This window comes from Typha angustifolia, chromosome 14, assembly GCF_048772165.1.
Source record: "Typha angustifolia cultivar Huaian chromosome 14, ASM4877216v1, whole genome shotgun sequence".
NCBI lineage: Eukaryota > Viridiplantae > Streptophyta > Magnoliopsida > Poales > Typhaceae > Typha > Typha angustifolia.
Genome location: NC_133252.1, coordinates 2,852,212 through 2,870,591, shown reverse-complemented (window position 1 = coordinate 2,870,591; position 18,380 = coordinate 2,852,212). Strand labels below are relative to the sequence as shown.

The window sequence follows — 18,380 nt, the reverse complement described above, 5'->3', positions numbered from 1 at the left end:
GCTAATTTTTTGACTAAGAAGATAATTTGAAAAAAAAAAACAATAAGAGGGAGAAAAAGAGGGCATCAAAATCTCAGGACTCTACAACGGCGACATCTACAGCATCATTGTTGTTCTGCTGGGCCCAAAGTTGTGCATATCTTCCTGGCCTTGCCAAGAGAACCTCATGTGGCCCCTGTTCGACTACCTTTCCCTTCTCCAAAACTATAATCTGGAAATCACAATTGAGAGTGCATCATCAGAAAGAATAGACAGATTAAGAAACCTTACAGGTTAAAGAGTGAAGAGCTAAAAGTTGCTAAATTTGTTTGGACTGCAGAGAGGGTGCTAACGAGATGATGCTAATCGAGGAGACTCAGCAGGAAAATTGTTCAATCATGAAAGACAGCAGGTTTTGATATTGCCTCACAAAGGAGCTTCATTACGAGGATTTAACAAAGAAATAATAGTTAGCTTCCAATAGAGCTAGGAAATTAAGAGCATAAATTAGATTGTTGATGTCCCAATAGTGAACATATTGTTAATTATGTGTCAAAGAATATTTAATGTATAAGCTTGCCTAACTCAAAATGGCAAAAGAAATTGTGAGGAATGGAATGAAAATAGAACAGATTCCAGGTGAAGCGCTTGGTATCAACTGAACTATTATATCAATCAACACGAACAACATACAAGTTTGTTTCAGTCAAAAAGATCCAGCAAGGAATTAACATCTTAATCCTCAGGAAATGTTGAATACCTCATCGCACTGCATGGCAGTTGTAAGCCGATGCGCAATAAAGATTGATGTGCGGTTTATTGCTAAAGTCTTCAATGCATTCAATATTGCTGCTTCAGTTGTGCTATCAAGGGCGCTGGTAGCTTCATCACATAAACTGAATCATCAAAATACACAGTATTATAGTTTAAAGTCCACTTTCAAATATATTGATGTTATTATACTCAAAGATAGCAAAATGTTGAATAAAAGACCAGTTCAAGCACAAAAGAAGAATGATATGGCAGCAGAAAATGGCAAAAGGCTGACAGCAGAAAATGGAAATTCTGAAATTTCTACTGTATTTTACAGATGATAAATAATTGGAGCTTCCTCAAGTATTGCTAGATAGTAGACGTAAAGTATTTCTTAGTGAAAGGGGAAATGATATGGTTTCATGAAACTTCTTAATCCAAGAAAATATAGACTTAAAATCAGCAGAAAAGTAAATCCTTCTGCTCACAATAGAGTAAATAGTAACTAGCAGCAAGAGTAACTGTAGATATTGAAAAAAGATTGATCCGGTAATAGTCTCTGAAGTTGCAGAAAAATCAACTACAAAGAGTGCTTACGAAATTAGTCACTAAAAAATTATTTTTCCATGAGTTCCTAATGGATAGGAGAATAATTCTAGACCACTACTAAGAAAGTTCAGAAGATCCAACAGACCAAACACCTTCCAGGGAAATTGGAAACTTGGAATGGCATGTCAGAGCTACTCCTATTCACCTTGGGTTTTACAAGTAATGTCATGTTTTGAGCACCTAGCTGTTCAAACATATATAAAATCTAGAAGTAATAGAAAATCTATGGTTTAAAATGGAGTTGACCAACAGCCATATCCCTCCAATATTTACTTTTAATTACTAATTACAAAGAAAAAGGGACAATATTATTGCACAATTTAAACCGGATAACACTTACAGAATTGCAGGTGCTTTTAAAAATGCACGAGCAAGTGATACACGCTGCTTCTCCCCACCGCTTAACTGGCAATATAAGATCATCTTCATATCAGATACATAAAATTTAGTACTATATCTGGTAAACCATTTTAAAGGGCAGAAATCACTATGCAAAATACAACACTTGAAAGTATCAGAAATAACTGAATCCAAATAAAATGTGCAGCGCTAACTGCTAAGTTAGCCTTCGATATAATGAATTTATATTCGGACCATTCTGAAGCTTCATGTTCCAAATATTAAACTAGCATATACATGCTTATCCTTATCTGTTTTCTCTCATCTATGTCTCTATTGATGATAGCAATTATGCTGGTGAAATCATGTTTAATCAATTAATACTTAGGATTGTGAGCTAACTTGATTTAGTAATCAGGCATCAATGATTATTTCTCACCTTTAGCCCTCGCTCTCCAACAATAGTTGAATACTTTTCTGGAAAGTTCATGATTGTATCATGAATTGCTGCACGCCGAGCAGCATCAAAGACCTACTAAGAGAATACTAATGAGTCATCAAAACTTGGCTATAGTTTGAAAAGATAATTGCTAAAAACAATAATGACCTCCTCCTCTGTCGCTGATAACCGGCCATAATGTATATTGTGGAAAACTGTGTCATTGAAAAGCACCTGAAGATATTAAGCATGCAACTTATTGTTAATTATGCCAAAAGTCGCATACATTGCTAATAATTACATATACAATCTTCAAAAGCTGCATAACTAATTACTCCAGAAAAATATAAACTAGGACAAAAGAATATCAAAGATGCAACTAAGTGCCGCTTCCCACTCTACCTAGGGGTGTAAATGAGTCAAGCTCAAGCTAGATAAGCTTAGCTCGGCTCAGCTCAATATTGGAAAAATTCTAGCTCGAGCTCGACTCGGCTCAAAATTTGAAAAAACTCTAATTCGAGCTACCTTGAGAGGAACCAGTTAATATGGGCCCAAGCTCAGCTCACCCAATACCGAGCTGGCTCAAATCGGCACAAATACATCTCATTTCCAAAATCACATTTGGAAGATAACCAAATTAATTAACAAATTTCAATAACTTTGGGAAATGCCCAACAATAAAGACTACTCTCAGTGTTTAGCTTTTCAATATGGGACCAAAGGAAAGTCAATGCAAAAGGTTAATATAAAAAATAGAGACACTTAAAAATGTAATGGCATGGGTTTTGAACCCTTGACATCCTACATAGAAAAAATTGCCTTACCAATATAGGCTAGAGAAAAGGTAGAATATTTTATTGAACTAAATATATACAATATAGTATTAGTATCAAGCTAATTCGAGCTGAGCTCAAGCGAGCTAGGCTTGGATAAGAAAACCTGAGAAGACTTAACTGCTATCAAGTAAAGACAGGAAAGTAATAAATGCATCAAAGCTAGCAAGAAACCCTAAAACTTTGGTTTGGGGCTCCATGGCACCACCTGTGCCATGTGCTGACAAACCCTCCATGGTAATCCTTGACTCTACCATCCAATCTAGACTTCAAAATTTCACTAGAGCCACCTCCTTATTATCAGGTGACTAGGGCCATAGAGTTATATTATTGGGTAAGAAACATCCTTTGGAGGCTCAAACAATATGAAGAAACAAGAATATGTTTCTCCCTCTTCCAGATTAACAGGCTGAGGGGATCCAACACAAAGAAGAGAACATAATTTTATGAGCACTCAATGCAAAACAAAATCTTCATTCCAAAATTGACAAAAAGAGTAACCAAGAAAGATCGGATATTCTAAGCCAACTTTTTTCCCAACAGTAATCTTAAGCCACCAGCTGTAAATTGATATCCTCCTTGCTATTCATAGCTTTCGACCTGAAAAATTTATGGTTTCCATTAGAAAATATGCACCTCTTCAATGAAGACAGACTTATTGGAGAAGGGCCCCCCTTGTACGAAGTTACCAACCAAAGAATACATTGTCTATTTTACTCCAATTAAGCTTACTTTATAGTTTTGCCCCTAAGATCTGCAAAAAGTTTAAGGTATCCATTACTATCCAAACTATAGAGCTTGTAAAGCTTCTTGAGAGAGCTCATGAAGCTTCCCAATGTCATCCATCCAGACAAGTTCATGACATTGCAACTTTTCATAATGCTTTTCTAAAAGTTTGTGACCATCTTAGTTGCTTGCAAATTATGGATGCACGAATAGTAGAGCTACAAAAAGTGTCAATGTTAAAACCACAATAAAGTGTAACAAATTAGGGAAATAAAAAAATCAAATTACTACAGCATCTAAGACGGTGCAAGAAGAAAAATGAAAGTAACAGATACTAGGACTATTGGAGACTCACTGTATCCTGTGGCACAACACCAATACTCTGACGAAGACTTTCCAAGGTTACTTCCCGTATATCTTGGCCATCTATTTCTATCTGCAGGCGACAAAATGGTTAGATTTTAAGCCAAAGCAAATAAGCAAGATATGCCATAAATGGACCACTGAAATTGAACTCTTGAATGATATTGGTGATGGAGTTAAACCTTCACATTAGCATTTAAATGCTTTAAGAGAACTAGGATCTAAAAAAGGTACGGCAGCAAGATGAAACATAGTCTGCTATGATAACATAAAGTCATAAACAATTAAAGATAAAATAAATATTTCACATCCTATTAAGAGAATAGACTAATGGAAACTATGCCTAAGCACATAATGTCATAAGAACTTTCTTGCCTAAATGATCTTTTGCGCATCTACTTCAAAAGATCCAACAAGCAAATAAGCAAGTCAAGTAACCACTCACTAGTCAAATAATGTAAGTATGTAACAAGAACAATAGGATGATACTTGAGCTACAGTAAATGGAATGTTAACACTACGCAACGGTTTCATATTTATATATATAGAACTTAAGTTTAAAAAAAGCAGTTTGTGGGTGATCTTCCCGTGGTGGAATCGAGCTACCACCATGCCATGGGTGTTGACAGAATATTATAGCTGTTGGTTTCATGGAGCTTACACAGCTGAGGGATGGATTTTAACTAATTGGTAGCCATTGATGCATATTGAAAGCTTAGTAAAGCTCAGATTACCAAATAAAATTATTACCTATTCGCTGATAGAAAAGTAGGAAAGAGAGTATGAATGAGTGAGAAGAGGTCAATGATAAATTGATAATAAGCAGTCACTAACAATAAAAATTGTGTACACTGGCATTACACCCATGTTTCCCAATGTATAGCAGTCATGACCTTTAATAGATTCGTTACCAAAAATTTGTTTTACTATTTGTTCTTCTACATCCACTTTCTAAATTCTGTCTGCTACAGTTCTATTACACCTTATTCCCTTCTTCCCAGATTTAATTTCTTGTCTTGTACTCTACCTCTCTCTCTTTTTATATATGTTTCTTTTATTGAGTTGTATACAGTATAGACAACTAAGGAAAACATACTAGTAATATTGTATGAGGTTCGCCTTGGGTTCATAGTGCTTGCAGTGGTGCCCATCATGAACTGCACACCATGATCCTCTTGGCCATTATATACCCCCCATGTGCTTTTCACTAACATAGATCAGATGTTTGCATGTCAAAAGGAAATAATGACTCATCATAGGCACACAGTAAGAATAACTGATAATGCTCTTGCTATGAAAGCAGAATAGAAAATCATTTCTTACTTTTCCAGAATCAGTGTCGAAGAATCTGAAAAGCAATCTAAGTATGGTTGACTTGCCTGCACATAAACATTGGATAAGGCAAACAAATTTTGGTCCAAAACAAAATCTTATATAACCATTTTTGCACAAAGTATTTTCCTGCATATTGGCACAAACTGGGAGCAGTTAGGGCTTACCACTACCACTGGTCCCAACAATGGCCACAGTTCTTCCTGCTGGTACAGTAAAAGATACTCCATCAAGAATCTTCCGTTCAGCTACATATCTGGAATACAAAAGGAACAAATGACTTTTGTTAAATGCACCATTTACAAGTAGAAAGGCGAAAATTAGAGGAAAGAGACTAAGGCAACCAACAAGGTGGTGAATTGAAGTCTGAAGAATGCTTTCTCAAATAAAAAAACTTACTGTAATTGACATGAAAATAAGCCACAAAGAAATGGTCCAACTGCAGAATCTGAAGGTAAGTGGTGGAGAACTACCTTACCTAATTAGGGTTAATAAACATCATAGAACAGATGCCAAGTTAATGGAGTAAGATCTGAGTACATCTTCCTAAAAAGGAAGCGTGTCCAACAGGATGACATTGGTGTCAACTTTTGCAAGACTGAGATGTTGAACTCAAGAAAAATAAGAGCTTGCCTCCTTAATAACACTATGAGATACTCAGTATCACAGACAGATAATTGGAATGAGGCTTGTAGGCTGAATTCTGCTTATGTCATTTACATATCATGCTTGAGACAAAGATGGGAAGAGATAGCAACCAAGAACTAAATCCAGCACCCACCTAGATGGAGGCAATGAAAATTGGAAATCTCAATATAGAGTAAAAGTTAGCTGCCAAGAAAGAACAGTAATTACCCAAAGTGCACTTCACCAAATTTGATGCATCCTCCCTTTAAATGTAAAGGATGTGCATAAGGCTCATCCTTAATATCAGGTCTCTCCTGTAAAGATCATAATGAAAAAAGACTAGATGTAAGCATGCAGTCCTTCCGGAGACGATACTGAACATAACAAACATCATGTGATGCACCACTACTCAGAAAGCACATAATAGGTTTGTGTTGATTACCAGAGTAACCAAATTACAAAGATATCATATGATGCAGCAAGTGAAAGCTTTTAGAATGTTGAACGATCAATTATGACTACAGTTCAAGATAATGTATAGTTCACAGGAGCAGACTATCTCGATTAATTAGGAATTAAATCTAAATATATGCAAATGATCGGCATGATAAGAAAAATATAACTTTCTAATAACATGAAAATCATAGTTTTGTGTCAGACCATGATGGGTTTTTGTTCACTGCCTTAGAACTCACATATAATATGATGCAGCAGGTGCTTGATTTTATATTGTATCAAACAAGACTCATCATTTTGTTATATAGTTCACAGAAGAATTATGTGCTATCTCAATTCATAGAAAGTAAATATAAATTGATCCAAATGATTGCTGTGATAAGAAATTTCCCAACAGCATGGACATCATAGTTTTGTGTCTACTGTAGCATCTTTTGCCCACACTAAAAGCAAAGGAAGGCACCACATTTATTAAAAATTTCCAATTTCCAAATATACAAAAATAACAAGCTAAAAACTGACCTAAACAAACACTAAAACACCTATAGGTATTAACAATAAAAGTGATACCTCAAGCAACTGAAACATGGACTTCATGTCAATCAGGCTCTGCCTTGTATCACGATATACACTTCCAAGGAAATTGAGAGGAACAGAAAGCTGGAAGAGGAGCCCATTAACCATAACCTGGGCAGAAATAAAGAATTTTCTAACATAAGATAAATTGGCAAGGATTATGTTAAATTTAACAAATTATACTATCACTTTCTGAAGAAGCAAAAACCAAGAACATACTCCATGCAATTGACCCCAAATTTAACCATACTGTAAGTCTGTAACAACTAAGCATGAAGTGAAATGCACTACTACCTGGTTAAGATCATATTCAGCCATGCAAGAACAATTCTTGATGATGACCATTCTATGAACATGACTTGAAGAGGTAAAAAGAGAGAGTCCTGGATTCAAAGGACCTTCAGAAAACCAATGAACACAATAGTGGAAGCAAGGGTTCAAGGTCTCCGTATTCTAGAATATACCTCTTAACGATACTATCAAGCCAACCATAAAGTTTATCAATAACAAATTTTTTAGAAAATTATTTACAAACAACCAGTACGGGTATTTCATCTACATGTCACTCACAATTTCAGTTTTACTTATATGCAACCGAAAAACTTTACATGTATGCCCCCCTCTGTCTTTCTCAGAATTATCTCTTTGAAATATACAACATATCTTCATCTGTTTCCTTCTAACTAGAGAAGAACTACCAAACCATCATTCTTTCATTAGCTAGTAGCTATCTTATCATTTACTTACCTATGATGAATTGATGATTAATACAAGAGCATAAGAAATTGACAGAACCTATCCAGAATATGCCGACTTAAATCCTCTGTAATCAGCTCTTAGAAGGATAAGGCCCATGGTAAGGGTTTCCATGTAGGCAAATTACATGATAAGACTGATCTTAGAATCAATTAAACAATTCTAAGTCAAGTGAGGGAGAAAACAGCATATATATTAGAGAACCTTATCATTTCACCAGATCTCATATCAGCTAAAGCTACCTTAATTTAAACGTCCACTCTCATTCTTGATTTGGAAGGCCAAAGGGTCTAGCATATAGAGATACCATTTCTACAAAGCAAGAAATCATGACCCTAACTTTGGGGCCTTCCATGTAGACCTTTGAAGGATAAGTTGACAGGATCTCCTTTTCTTTAATGCGCCCTCTTCTAAGTAGAGTTTGCCTCTTTGCTTTCTTTTCTACCTTCATCTTTAGTAGTTGCCTTATCAAACAATCCATCCTTTCAGTTAGGAGTATTATCCCAATCATGTTATCCTCTGTTTGGTTGCAATTTCTGGGATAATTATCCCTTATCCCACCCCTTTATATCACGACCAAATGTGCCAAAATCAATAAACAATAACGTGATATTATGAGCCAGCTAATGCCTATAGTGCATTTACTGATGTCGAAACTAAAACTATACAAGCTAGAAGGGAATTTACCAAGTCACCAACTGTCATTGCGCCTTTCATAATTCCAAATGAGCATAAAACCATTGCAGTCGATAAAGCAGTGCTAAATATCACATTTTGTCCAAAGTTCAAAAATGCAAGGCTACTTTGAGTTTTCAGTGCAGCATCCTCATACCCTGAAAACACATCCATAAATTAGCTCCTGTCGAATCTTAAAAGTTATACTTGATATTGTTAAAAAATAGACAGCTGAAGGTATTGTACAAATCTCATCTAACACAAGAAAAATAGTTGGATAATGCAGTTTTAACCTGATAATGCTGGCATGGTTGCAACTTGCAAGAGAAAAGAGCTTCTTTTGGTGCACTCAAATAGTCAAATTCATTACAAGCTAATAACATATGTTTGTCACAACTGAAGGAAATACAAACTTTTGTGTCTAGTAAAATAGGCCAACACATCTGTTGATCATACACATAGATCAACATGGGATCACTAATTCCTGATTTCAGTAATCCAGTTCCCGCATTCTGTCAACAATCCTTCTTTTTTAACAAAGATGCTTGAGGTGGCAGCCTCCTAGACACTTTGACAGTGCACTATTTCTGAAAAAGCAATTTGTCATCTTACTTCCAAACAATCTGAAAACTAGATAACTGTAACCTTTCTGTGAAAGCACCACACCATGAATAAGACTTTAAACAACTAAATTATAGAACCAAACATGGGTTTCCGATAGTCTCTAAATAATTTGGCATCTGAAATTGGTTTTGGAACCTATCAATATGTTCTGGGGGTGGGGGGAGGGGGAGGGGGGAATAAAAGGAACTTGACAGCCAACCCTTTCTTAAATTTCTTCCTGGGAATCCTAGTTTCATTACTTAACTAGTAGTATTTGCATAATTTCCTAGCCTGTTACAAGAACTAATTGCATAGCAAACTATTGCAGAAAGCTATAGAAGAGGCACGTCCTATTTGAATAATGATATGACAGATCTGAAATATATACTCACTCTTCAAATACTTGTCATACTTTTCAGCTTCGAACGCTTCATTGTTGAAGTACTTGACAGTCTGAGAGCACCCAAAAAGGAAAAGGCTATAAGAAACTACCAGAGCAGAAGAATGAAAAAAAAGACCATAATACATGAGCAAAAGACAACTATAAGATGACCTCATAATTCAATAGTGAGTCAATTGCTCTTGTACTCGCATCATTATCAGCTTTATTCATGGCTGCCCTGAATCTAGTCCGCCACTATCATGAAGAAAAGAAGATTAGAGAAAGACATAACAGAAGATCTAATTTCTAGCAGAAGCAAAAAAACTGGAAAACAATTAGCAAACCATAGCATAAATCTACATATGCAAGCAAAGAAGGAACATCTAAAATAAAGGAAACCAACAGGATCTTGAAATGGCATTTTGGATCAGTCAGTATGTTGAGAGATGATACCTGTGTCACAGTCAAAGTAAAAGCAACATATGCCGCAACTGAAAGTGAAGTGATCCAAGCGAACGTAGCACCATAGCTGTAAGCAAGAATACCAGACACCATAGCTATCTAGGAAGGAAGAGAAAGCCAGTAGAAAATGTAAGGTGATGCAATAGTAAATTGAATAAGCAAAATTATAGGAAATGAAATTAGTCCTCAAGGTAATCAAGAGTTCAAATATTCAAGCAAGAAAAAAAAGAACAGAAGAAAAAGATAATCTCTTGGTCTATGATACCAAACAAACAATCATATAGCACTTGTACATACCTCTAGTATTGTTGGTACAACATTGAATATCATTTGTGAAAGAATGAAGTTTATTGCACGGCTACCTCGATCAATTATGCGATTCAAAGCACCAGTCTGTCGGCTGGAAATAAAAATCATGTCAGAAAAACAAAAAGATTTAGCATGAAACAGCTTTTAATTTCAAAAGAGCATTAAAAAAATTCACCAAATCCTTTCTACTATTAACAAGTATATATTGTTTCTACAAATCATAATTTAAAAGTATATAAAAAAATTAGTACATAGGAGTTCAACTCCTTGCAACCAAATGCTGCCTAAAATGTAAGGTTCCAAAACTCAATATTGAGAACGAGATTAGCTATCCGAAAAAATGATACGTATTGACCGTATCAGTCGTATCGATTGTATCGACCGCCCGTATTGGATCGGACTATTTTTTAACATATAAATTCTAAATATTATTTTAAAAAACAAAAAAAAATTTAAAATAATTAGAAAATGATAAGAAAATAATAATTATTTATATATGAAGTATAAAAATTAAAAATTACATTAACTTATACAAAATTTTAATGAATACCAAGTTAGCTCTCCCTTCTCTTTCTCCTCTCTTTTCCTCCTTTTCTCTATTACTGCCAAGGCAAATTTATTTTTTTCTAATTTTCTCTCCTTTCTTCTCTCTACCTTCTCTCTCTCTTATTGCCACAAGGCGAATTTTATTTTTTATTTCTTCTCTCTTCCTCTCTCTTTATATCGCAAGGTAATTTTTTTCTTTAATCTTTTTTTCATAGACATTAGAGAAAAGAAAGAAAGAAAAGAAGAAGAAGAAGAAGAAGAAGAAGCAGAAGAAGAAGAAGAAGAAGAAAAGTAAGGGAGACACCAGAGGAAGAGAGTAGAGAGAAATAAGAGAGATGGGGCACCTGTGAGAGAAGAAATGAAAAACAAAATAGAGAGAGAAGAGAGATGGAGTGAAAGAAAAGAGAGGGAGAACCCGTATCGGGCGGGATCGGCCAATCCGGCCGATACCTACTGGACGGGTTTTGGCTGATCCCACTCGAGATTGACCAAAACTTAGAACCATGCTAAAATGGATTCTGTTGTTTAATGGTCCTAATCAATAGCAATATCTTCCTACTTAAAGCATGCTAGCCACTATTAGCACCAACTTATAAACAGAAAATCATAGTAAGAGAACTATTTTTTATCAGTTAATAGAAATAACTCAATAAGTGTATGCATGAAATCAAAGCAGATGTTTACCTACTATCGAGACTAAACAGGCAGCACAACAATTTCAGGAAATCTAAGAGTGTTCCTAAATTTAATTTCTTGCCTATTATTACCTCAAATGATACCGAAGATCAAGGTCATGCAAATGAGAGAACACCTGCAAGAAAACTCAAGCAATTCAAAAGAAAGAAAATACAGGAGCCTACTTTTGATAATAATTATGAGAGAAAGTTAAGTAGAGTATGCCAAAGAGCACTTATCATCCAAGGTATACATAAAAAACCTAAAAGCCCCTGAAAATAACCCTCATGGAATGTTGTATTGGCCAACACGGGGTGTGCCAACAATGTATCAGCACGTGGCATGGGTGTGTCAATGGCCCACCCTCTTCCACCTCCTAATGATGCTTCATGGTAGAGAAAGAGTGGAAGAGCCAATAAAATGGCGGTGGAGGGCAATTGTGGCAATGACAAAGGGTGGAGGAGTGAAGAAGATGATCAAAATGTGTGAGAAAAATGACCATACTGTCTCCTCAACTTCCCTTTTGATGGATCTAACTCGAAATGAGCAGATACCCATTTAGTTTAAGTTAGATCCATTAAGCGAATCTTTTAACTTTCACGATCTGCTCTACCTCCTCTTATTCATATAACCTACATCAGCTAGGGCACGGCGGGAACATGGCTCCACGGAAGAGCTAAGAGTCAATGATGATCCAAAAGTGGTAGGTCCTCTATCTCTCCCTCTACATCTCTCTACTCCATCTCTATTCCAATTTTCTTCCTTGCTATCAGCACAATGTGTCACCATGGTGCATTGACACAGCACTTCTCATATCGACCATCAGCCGGCAACCCATGTGCCAATGGCATAGAAATCCTTGACACATTATAATTTACAATGAAGATCATTTGCAATCATCGCAACTTATGAGATCATAATATGCAAAGTACAATGAGATAAAGCTACAAATCGAATATAATAGAGAAAAATTCTGCATAGAGGAAAAAAGGACAGGTAAGTAAACAAATCGAGTTTAGACCAGATTTCTCAATGTTTAATAAGAAAAATATCAAAGTATCAAACTGCAGATGGTTAAACATATTATCCTAGTGCAGAAATTTTGGTATATAGTATAATGCTAGAAGACACACTCATGCAGGCACAGACAAACTTCTATTCATTTCCTTCTAAGTAAATTTTCCTTATGAACTTTACATGTTTAAGCTACAACAGCAACTCTCTCTCCAAAATCATCAATAGAGTACACTTTTAACTATCTATCTTCTAAATGATCATTGTATTCTTATTTCCTAAGTTATTGCAGGGATGCACTCTACAAGTATTTCCTCTGTAAATCCCATTTATTATGCCAGATTATCTAGATGGCATGAAATTTTAACTCACTCTTCTAACTACTCTTACACTTGTGAAGATATATGATAATAAATTATATCCTCAGAGCAATGATACCAATTTAGCTTGATATACCACAAAACTGCTAAATATTTCACAACTCTAACAAGAATACACTAGGCAACAGAGGAACTCATGGAAGTAAGAATATAGGCACATAGCAAGTGAAATGCCTGCATCTAATTGTTACTTTAGTTTCCAACCAATTATTTGCATCCACTTACCATATCAGATTTAAAACATAGAAGTAAGCACAAAAAGACCAGAAAGTCAGTAGACTAGTATAGCATGTGATTCTGTTGTTTTCTGTGATAAAAAATGCAAGGCACAACTAGGATATCCAATTGTGAAAAAAATTTAGAATAGATTTCTGCCATCTAGTTAATTGCCTGACAAAGGAACCTAGCTAATAAAATAGACCCTACTGCAAAGATTGTCTATTTTCTATCATTTCAGAATCATATGCCAGAAGAACAGAACACTTAAAGTACAAACCATATAACAGGGATTAAATTAAGACGAAAAGGAAGAAGTCAATATTTACCTTCCTAGAAACAGAACGAATGGCTCTAAGTGCTACTTTGGAAAATACAGCATTTCGCAACTCTGATGAAAGAGTATCACAAAAAGGTAATTAGACAAAGTGAATTATCAGAAATCTCAGAAAGACAAAATAGATGTCACTATGTCAGCAACATCCAAGCCATATAAATGAACAGCAATAGATTTTCAGATAAACAAAAAAATCGTCAAAAAAATATAAAACTCTAAAAACATTGAAGACATACCAGTACAGGCTGATGCCCCAGATCGTGCAATTCCATATCCAATCAAAACAGCAACTGGGCTCACAAAAAAAGCCAAAATAGTGGAATTAGCTTCTGTAAATGCTGCCAATGCACCATTAGAACCAGTGACTGCTGAAAGCCAATCCACAGCAAGCTTGAACAAGAAAGGCACTTGAACATTTATGACCTAGTATTAGTTAAAGATGAGAAGGTCAGTCAAAGTAGGACAATACTCCATGAAGATTGGCATGTAATTTAATCAATCAAGAGTAGATCATGTAACATTATTTTGGTAATTAAGTGAATAAAACTTTATATTAGTTGTGTTGCTGGATTGATGTAAAGAGCATGATATAAAGATAAGTTTCAGCGTTCCGGCATTCAAACGGTCTTTGGAGGCGTTCGAACGTGCCAACCTGAGGACAAAAGCCTATGTTGGCCATTCAAACGACCCCTTGGCATTCGACCATATGAGCCCGAAAACAATAGCACATCTTAGCCATTCGAACGACCTTTGCATGCATTCAAACGCATAAGCCGGAGAGCAGTTAGCTTTTTTAGGCATTCGAACGATCCCTTGGGTGTTCGAACATGTCTGCCTGAGAATAGAATAAGGGTTGAGACACTCGAACGACCCCCTTGGCATTCAAACGCATATGACCAAGTGCAGAAGTCACTTTTGGCATTTGAACGGTTCTTGCAGGCATTCGAACAGCCTGATACGATTGAGCCAAAAATACTTAAGGGCATTCAAATGAGTCATCAAGCATTCAAACACACTTACGGAAACGTCTTATCCTGGACTAACTTAAATTAGGTTTCTCATATATTTTGCAAACATATATAAGTCTTTGAACCCTAGAAGAAGGAGATTAGATTGGAAAACAAGAACTGAAGCCCTAGCAAAGATTTGGTTGAGAGTTCTTTATTGATCAAAGAAAATTAAAGATTTGAGCACTCAAAGATTCTTCTTGATTGTTTCATCAAAGTTTGTTGAAACAACTCATTGTCTCAAGAGTTTCTGAGACAAATTTATACGATCTCAAGGGTTAAAGACGTCGGTACAATCAACCATATGAAGCAAATTGTCATAGAATTTAGCAAACAATAAATCTTCAAATATAGCTGTGAGATTCAGCAAGTGATCTGTAAGCAATTCTTATATTTGCTTTTTATTGGTGGTTAATTTGATCCTAGTGAAAATGATCCATGGTTTTTACCCTAGTTTAGAATTTTCCATATAAATCTTGTATGTTTGCATTGCATACTATTTATTATTCATTCTTTATCATCAAATATTCAAGTAAGAGGTCATATTGTCCATATTAAGGTTTGCCCTAGATTTTTCAAACCATATTTGAAAATGGAGATCTATCTAAATTTATGCAACAACCTAAGAAACGTGGCTCAATGAAAAAGAACCAGTTCATCACTAACTTAAATTGAACAAAAGAACCAGTAAATCAGCTAAACCAATGTATTTTAACCTACCAAACTCAGTCATATTCTCCAAATATTGATGTAAATCATATCGTGGTATTGGAGCAAATATCTCCTACAAGAAGATAAGCGTTTGAGCACAAATGGATTTTCAATAGCTCCAATATTATGCCAAGATCTAAAAATGGACAAACACAGTGGCAACAAAATTATTTGTGGGAAGCTTCTTAGATATTTATTCACAATAAATGATTGACAAATTGATGTTGAGCCCGAAGACTATCCAAAATCATTACAAATCTACAACACCATGATTTCTGGTGTAAGAACTTTGAGTACGAAATGGGTTTGATCAATATGATAAGAGTTTATGTCAAGGATTTCTTTAAGAATAGTACTTCACTTTCCTTAATGATAGAGCTACGAATTTCTTGGTTCATCATACTATTGCTCTAGGAATTTCAGTTATAGTTATCCTTGCTACTGCCCGGTATGCAGTGGTACTTGTAATATTTCTGCTTAATTAAGACAAATGAGATATAAGAAGCAAGAGATGTAGAAGTCCATGAAACCTTGAACGTAGTATCAGCTAATCAAACTTGCATCTCAAGCCATCCGTTACAAATTTAAGTATGATACTAGAAGCTAAAAACATCTGAGTCATACCTTTGCACCAACCAGAAGTCCGAGTGACAACAAAACCCTCATGCGGAACTCGAAGTTATCATTCAACCACAAGTACTTTGTCAGGTTACTAAGAATCTTTGAATCTGCTATCTGGTCGTCAGCATCCTTTTTGACCATTTCATTCTTTGTCTTGTCATTAGATCCACCTCCTGGTTTTCCCACGGACATCTCATTAGCAGATGTCGAGTACAAGGCATGTCCCTTTAGTAGGTATCCCTGTTGGCACAAGTTAAACCAGCAGAGGAAAAATCAACTAAAATCTAATACAAATAGACTAACAACATAGAAAAGTAAATCCAAGAACTAGCGCAACTTGGCAGACCATCCTCAAATACTTCAATTTCTTCTGATAAACGAAAAGTACGATTTGAACAATCAACAATTAGGTAACAGAAGGTTCAAATGATAATACAATGCAGCAAAACTTTCCAGTGAACTAACAATTTTAATGCCATTAAGATACCACCTGGTTCTCCAAAACATACATTATAACATCATGATAGAAAACGAAAACCAATTCCCGATTAAAGAAAAGTAGTACCAAGTCTCTTGAAGGTCTACCCCCATGTGGCGGATAGGAATCAGCTAAAAAACAACTGAGACGTCTAAAAGAAGGTCCATTTCTGACAACGGACGGAAATTCTCCACCAAGATGAGGACTCGGCATCTTCAACACTCGAAGACCGCTTGGAGCTCGATCTTCCCCAAGATACCTGGTTCCAGCAGCTCCAAGAACACGACCAGCAACTGGATTGCGATCGAACCGACAAAGGAGGAGCTTTGTTCCACCGGACGAATCACCCCGGGATCGGAAGAGCGGGCGAGCCCCGACGAACCTCGAAACCCTTCTCATCCTCCCAGGGATGACGCTTCCTCCCACCCTCAGCGATCTCCGGCGGCGGGGTGGAGGAGATGGGGGGCAACGCCGACGGCGTCAATGGCTATATAAATGGAATAAAAACCGTGTTTCTAGTTCTCGGAAGTGGGGTGGGATATCTAAGCGGAACCCTAGAGAGAGACGGAAGTGGCTGAGTTCGCCTTCTTCTGTTCTTTTGGATTGATCAAGGGGCGGAGAGGACCGCTCGCTTAAGATCAAGGCGGAGAGGAGACCGCCTCCTCTCTCTTCGGAGCCGGGACCGGGTACGGATGAGAACGGTCGGATTGTTTGATCCGGGTCGGGTTGGCCAATATTCGACCCGGTTGGACAGATAGTGATACATACACCACCCCCCGAAGTTTATATAATATAATAGAAATTTATGTTAAGAGTGTACCAGCCTGTGAACCCCAAGTCAGACCCAAGCGAGTCAAGTTGTATAAGCAGAGGTAGGTCGAGACTGAAGCGAGTTAATAAGTAAACTCCCCCTTTGGGGGAAGAAATGAAATTCCTTGATTAGTAGAGCCTGATCATGCAGCGTGCTTTGCAGTGGTACCAGTATTTTTATCAGACTAAACCCTACCTCTTTTTGCTCTGGCCAAATTAATCTTCCTCGAACATTGCTTGCGCTCTTTGCTTGGCGAAGTGCGGGCTATTCTGGCTGGCTTGACGGAACTCTACAAACTTCCCGTAAGGAATGAGATTGACGTGACTCTTTAGTGATAGTTAGTCATCTGTTAACTAGATCAACAATCAAATCCATACATGATAATATATCATGTGGTGTTTGATTGTAAGCTCCCGCTATCTAAGCATCCCTAGATTAGGCTAGGGTTTACTAGTAGATGCAATAATTTTCTTACGTATAACCTGGCCCAACATGCCATTCGTCTAAGATCATTCGGCTCGAGTAAGCAGTTGAATGCTACTTATAATCCTGCCTAACTTTATGATCTGAATTTTAAGATGGTAAATAATACAAAATGATCTGAATGATCGTGATTCCCTCCGTGTGGACACATTGCTGCAGCTCAGGAACATTATTAAATAAACTTAGCAGTAAGAAATTCTAGTAGCATTGATTTAACTCGGATGGTTAAGTTCCCACTTCTCCAACTTTTTTTTTTTTTTTGAAAAAAATACATCATACCTTAGGATGGATGGGATAGATTATAGATATACCCCTGAAAGGTTATATAGAAGTTTCTTAAAAGTGTAGAGTATTAAGGTTGCATTTACTTTAGGAATAAGATCAATTCTAGAATTGTTATTTATTTTATTTTTAAAATAAGGTTTTTATTTTAAGAATAATTATTTTTATATTTACTTATATTATAAAATAAGGGTGTAATAATTATCTTTGATATTATATAAAGTGAAAAAAATGGAAAAATGTGTTTTACCTTTTATAAAAAAAAGTAACATGAATACCCTTTAATATAATATAAATTAATGAAATAGATATTAAGAATAAATTAGTTTATAATATTAAATATAATTTTGATAAATAATATTTATATTATAGAATGAGATTATTATAATGTTGGGATGTTACCGGGGCTCAAAAATGATCTGGATGATCATAATTTCCTCTATTCTGGACGGTATTGCTGCAATTCACAATCATTATTAAATAAACTTGTCGGTAAGATATTCTGGCGGCAATGGATTAATTCCCATTTCTTAAAGAATAAATTCTTTCAAAGAAAATTGGCTTTGTACCCTGGGATGGATGGAAGAAGAGCAATTTGCA

At 36.0% G+C, this 18,380-nt stretch overlaps 1 protein-coding gene across 1 annotated transcript; it reads right to left on the bottom strand.

Moving 5' to 3' along the window:
• Positions 1-33: 33 nt before the first annotated feature.
• LOC140775886 (ABC transporter B family member 25, mitochondrial) lies at positions 34-16,903 on the bottom strand. Its single transcript, XM_073119366.1, has 20 exons — positions 16,292-16,903; positions 15,730-15,966; positions 13,624-13,810; positions 13,380-13,441; positions 11,533-11,576; positions 10,208-10,310; positions 9,902-10,009; positions 9,620-9,703; positions 9,459-9,519; positions 8,476-8,621; positions 7,027-7,143; positions 6,229-6,314; positions 5,541-5,629; positions 5,365-5,420; positions 4,034-4,114; positions 2,288-2,353; positions 2,120-2,212; positions 1,682-1,746; positions 740-875; positions 34-211 (listed from the first exon to the last, which is right to left on the bottom strand). Exons 1-20 carry the CDS (start codon positions 16,601-16,603, stop codon positions 74-76), a joined length of 2,271 nt encoding a protein of 756 aa, XP_072975467.1. The 5' UTR covers positions 16,604-16,903; the 3' UTR covers positions 34-73.
• Between the last annotated feature and the right edge of the window lie 1,477 nt (positions 16,904-18,380).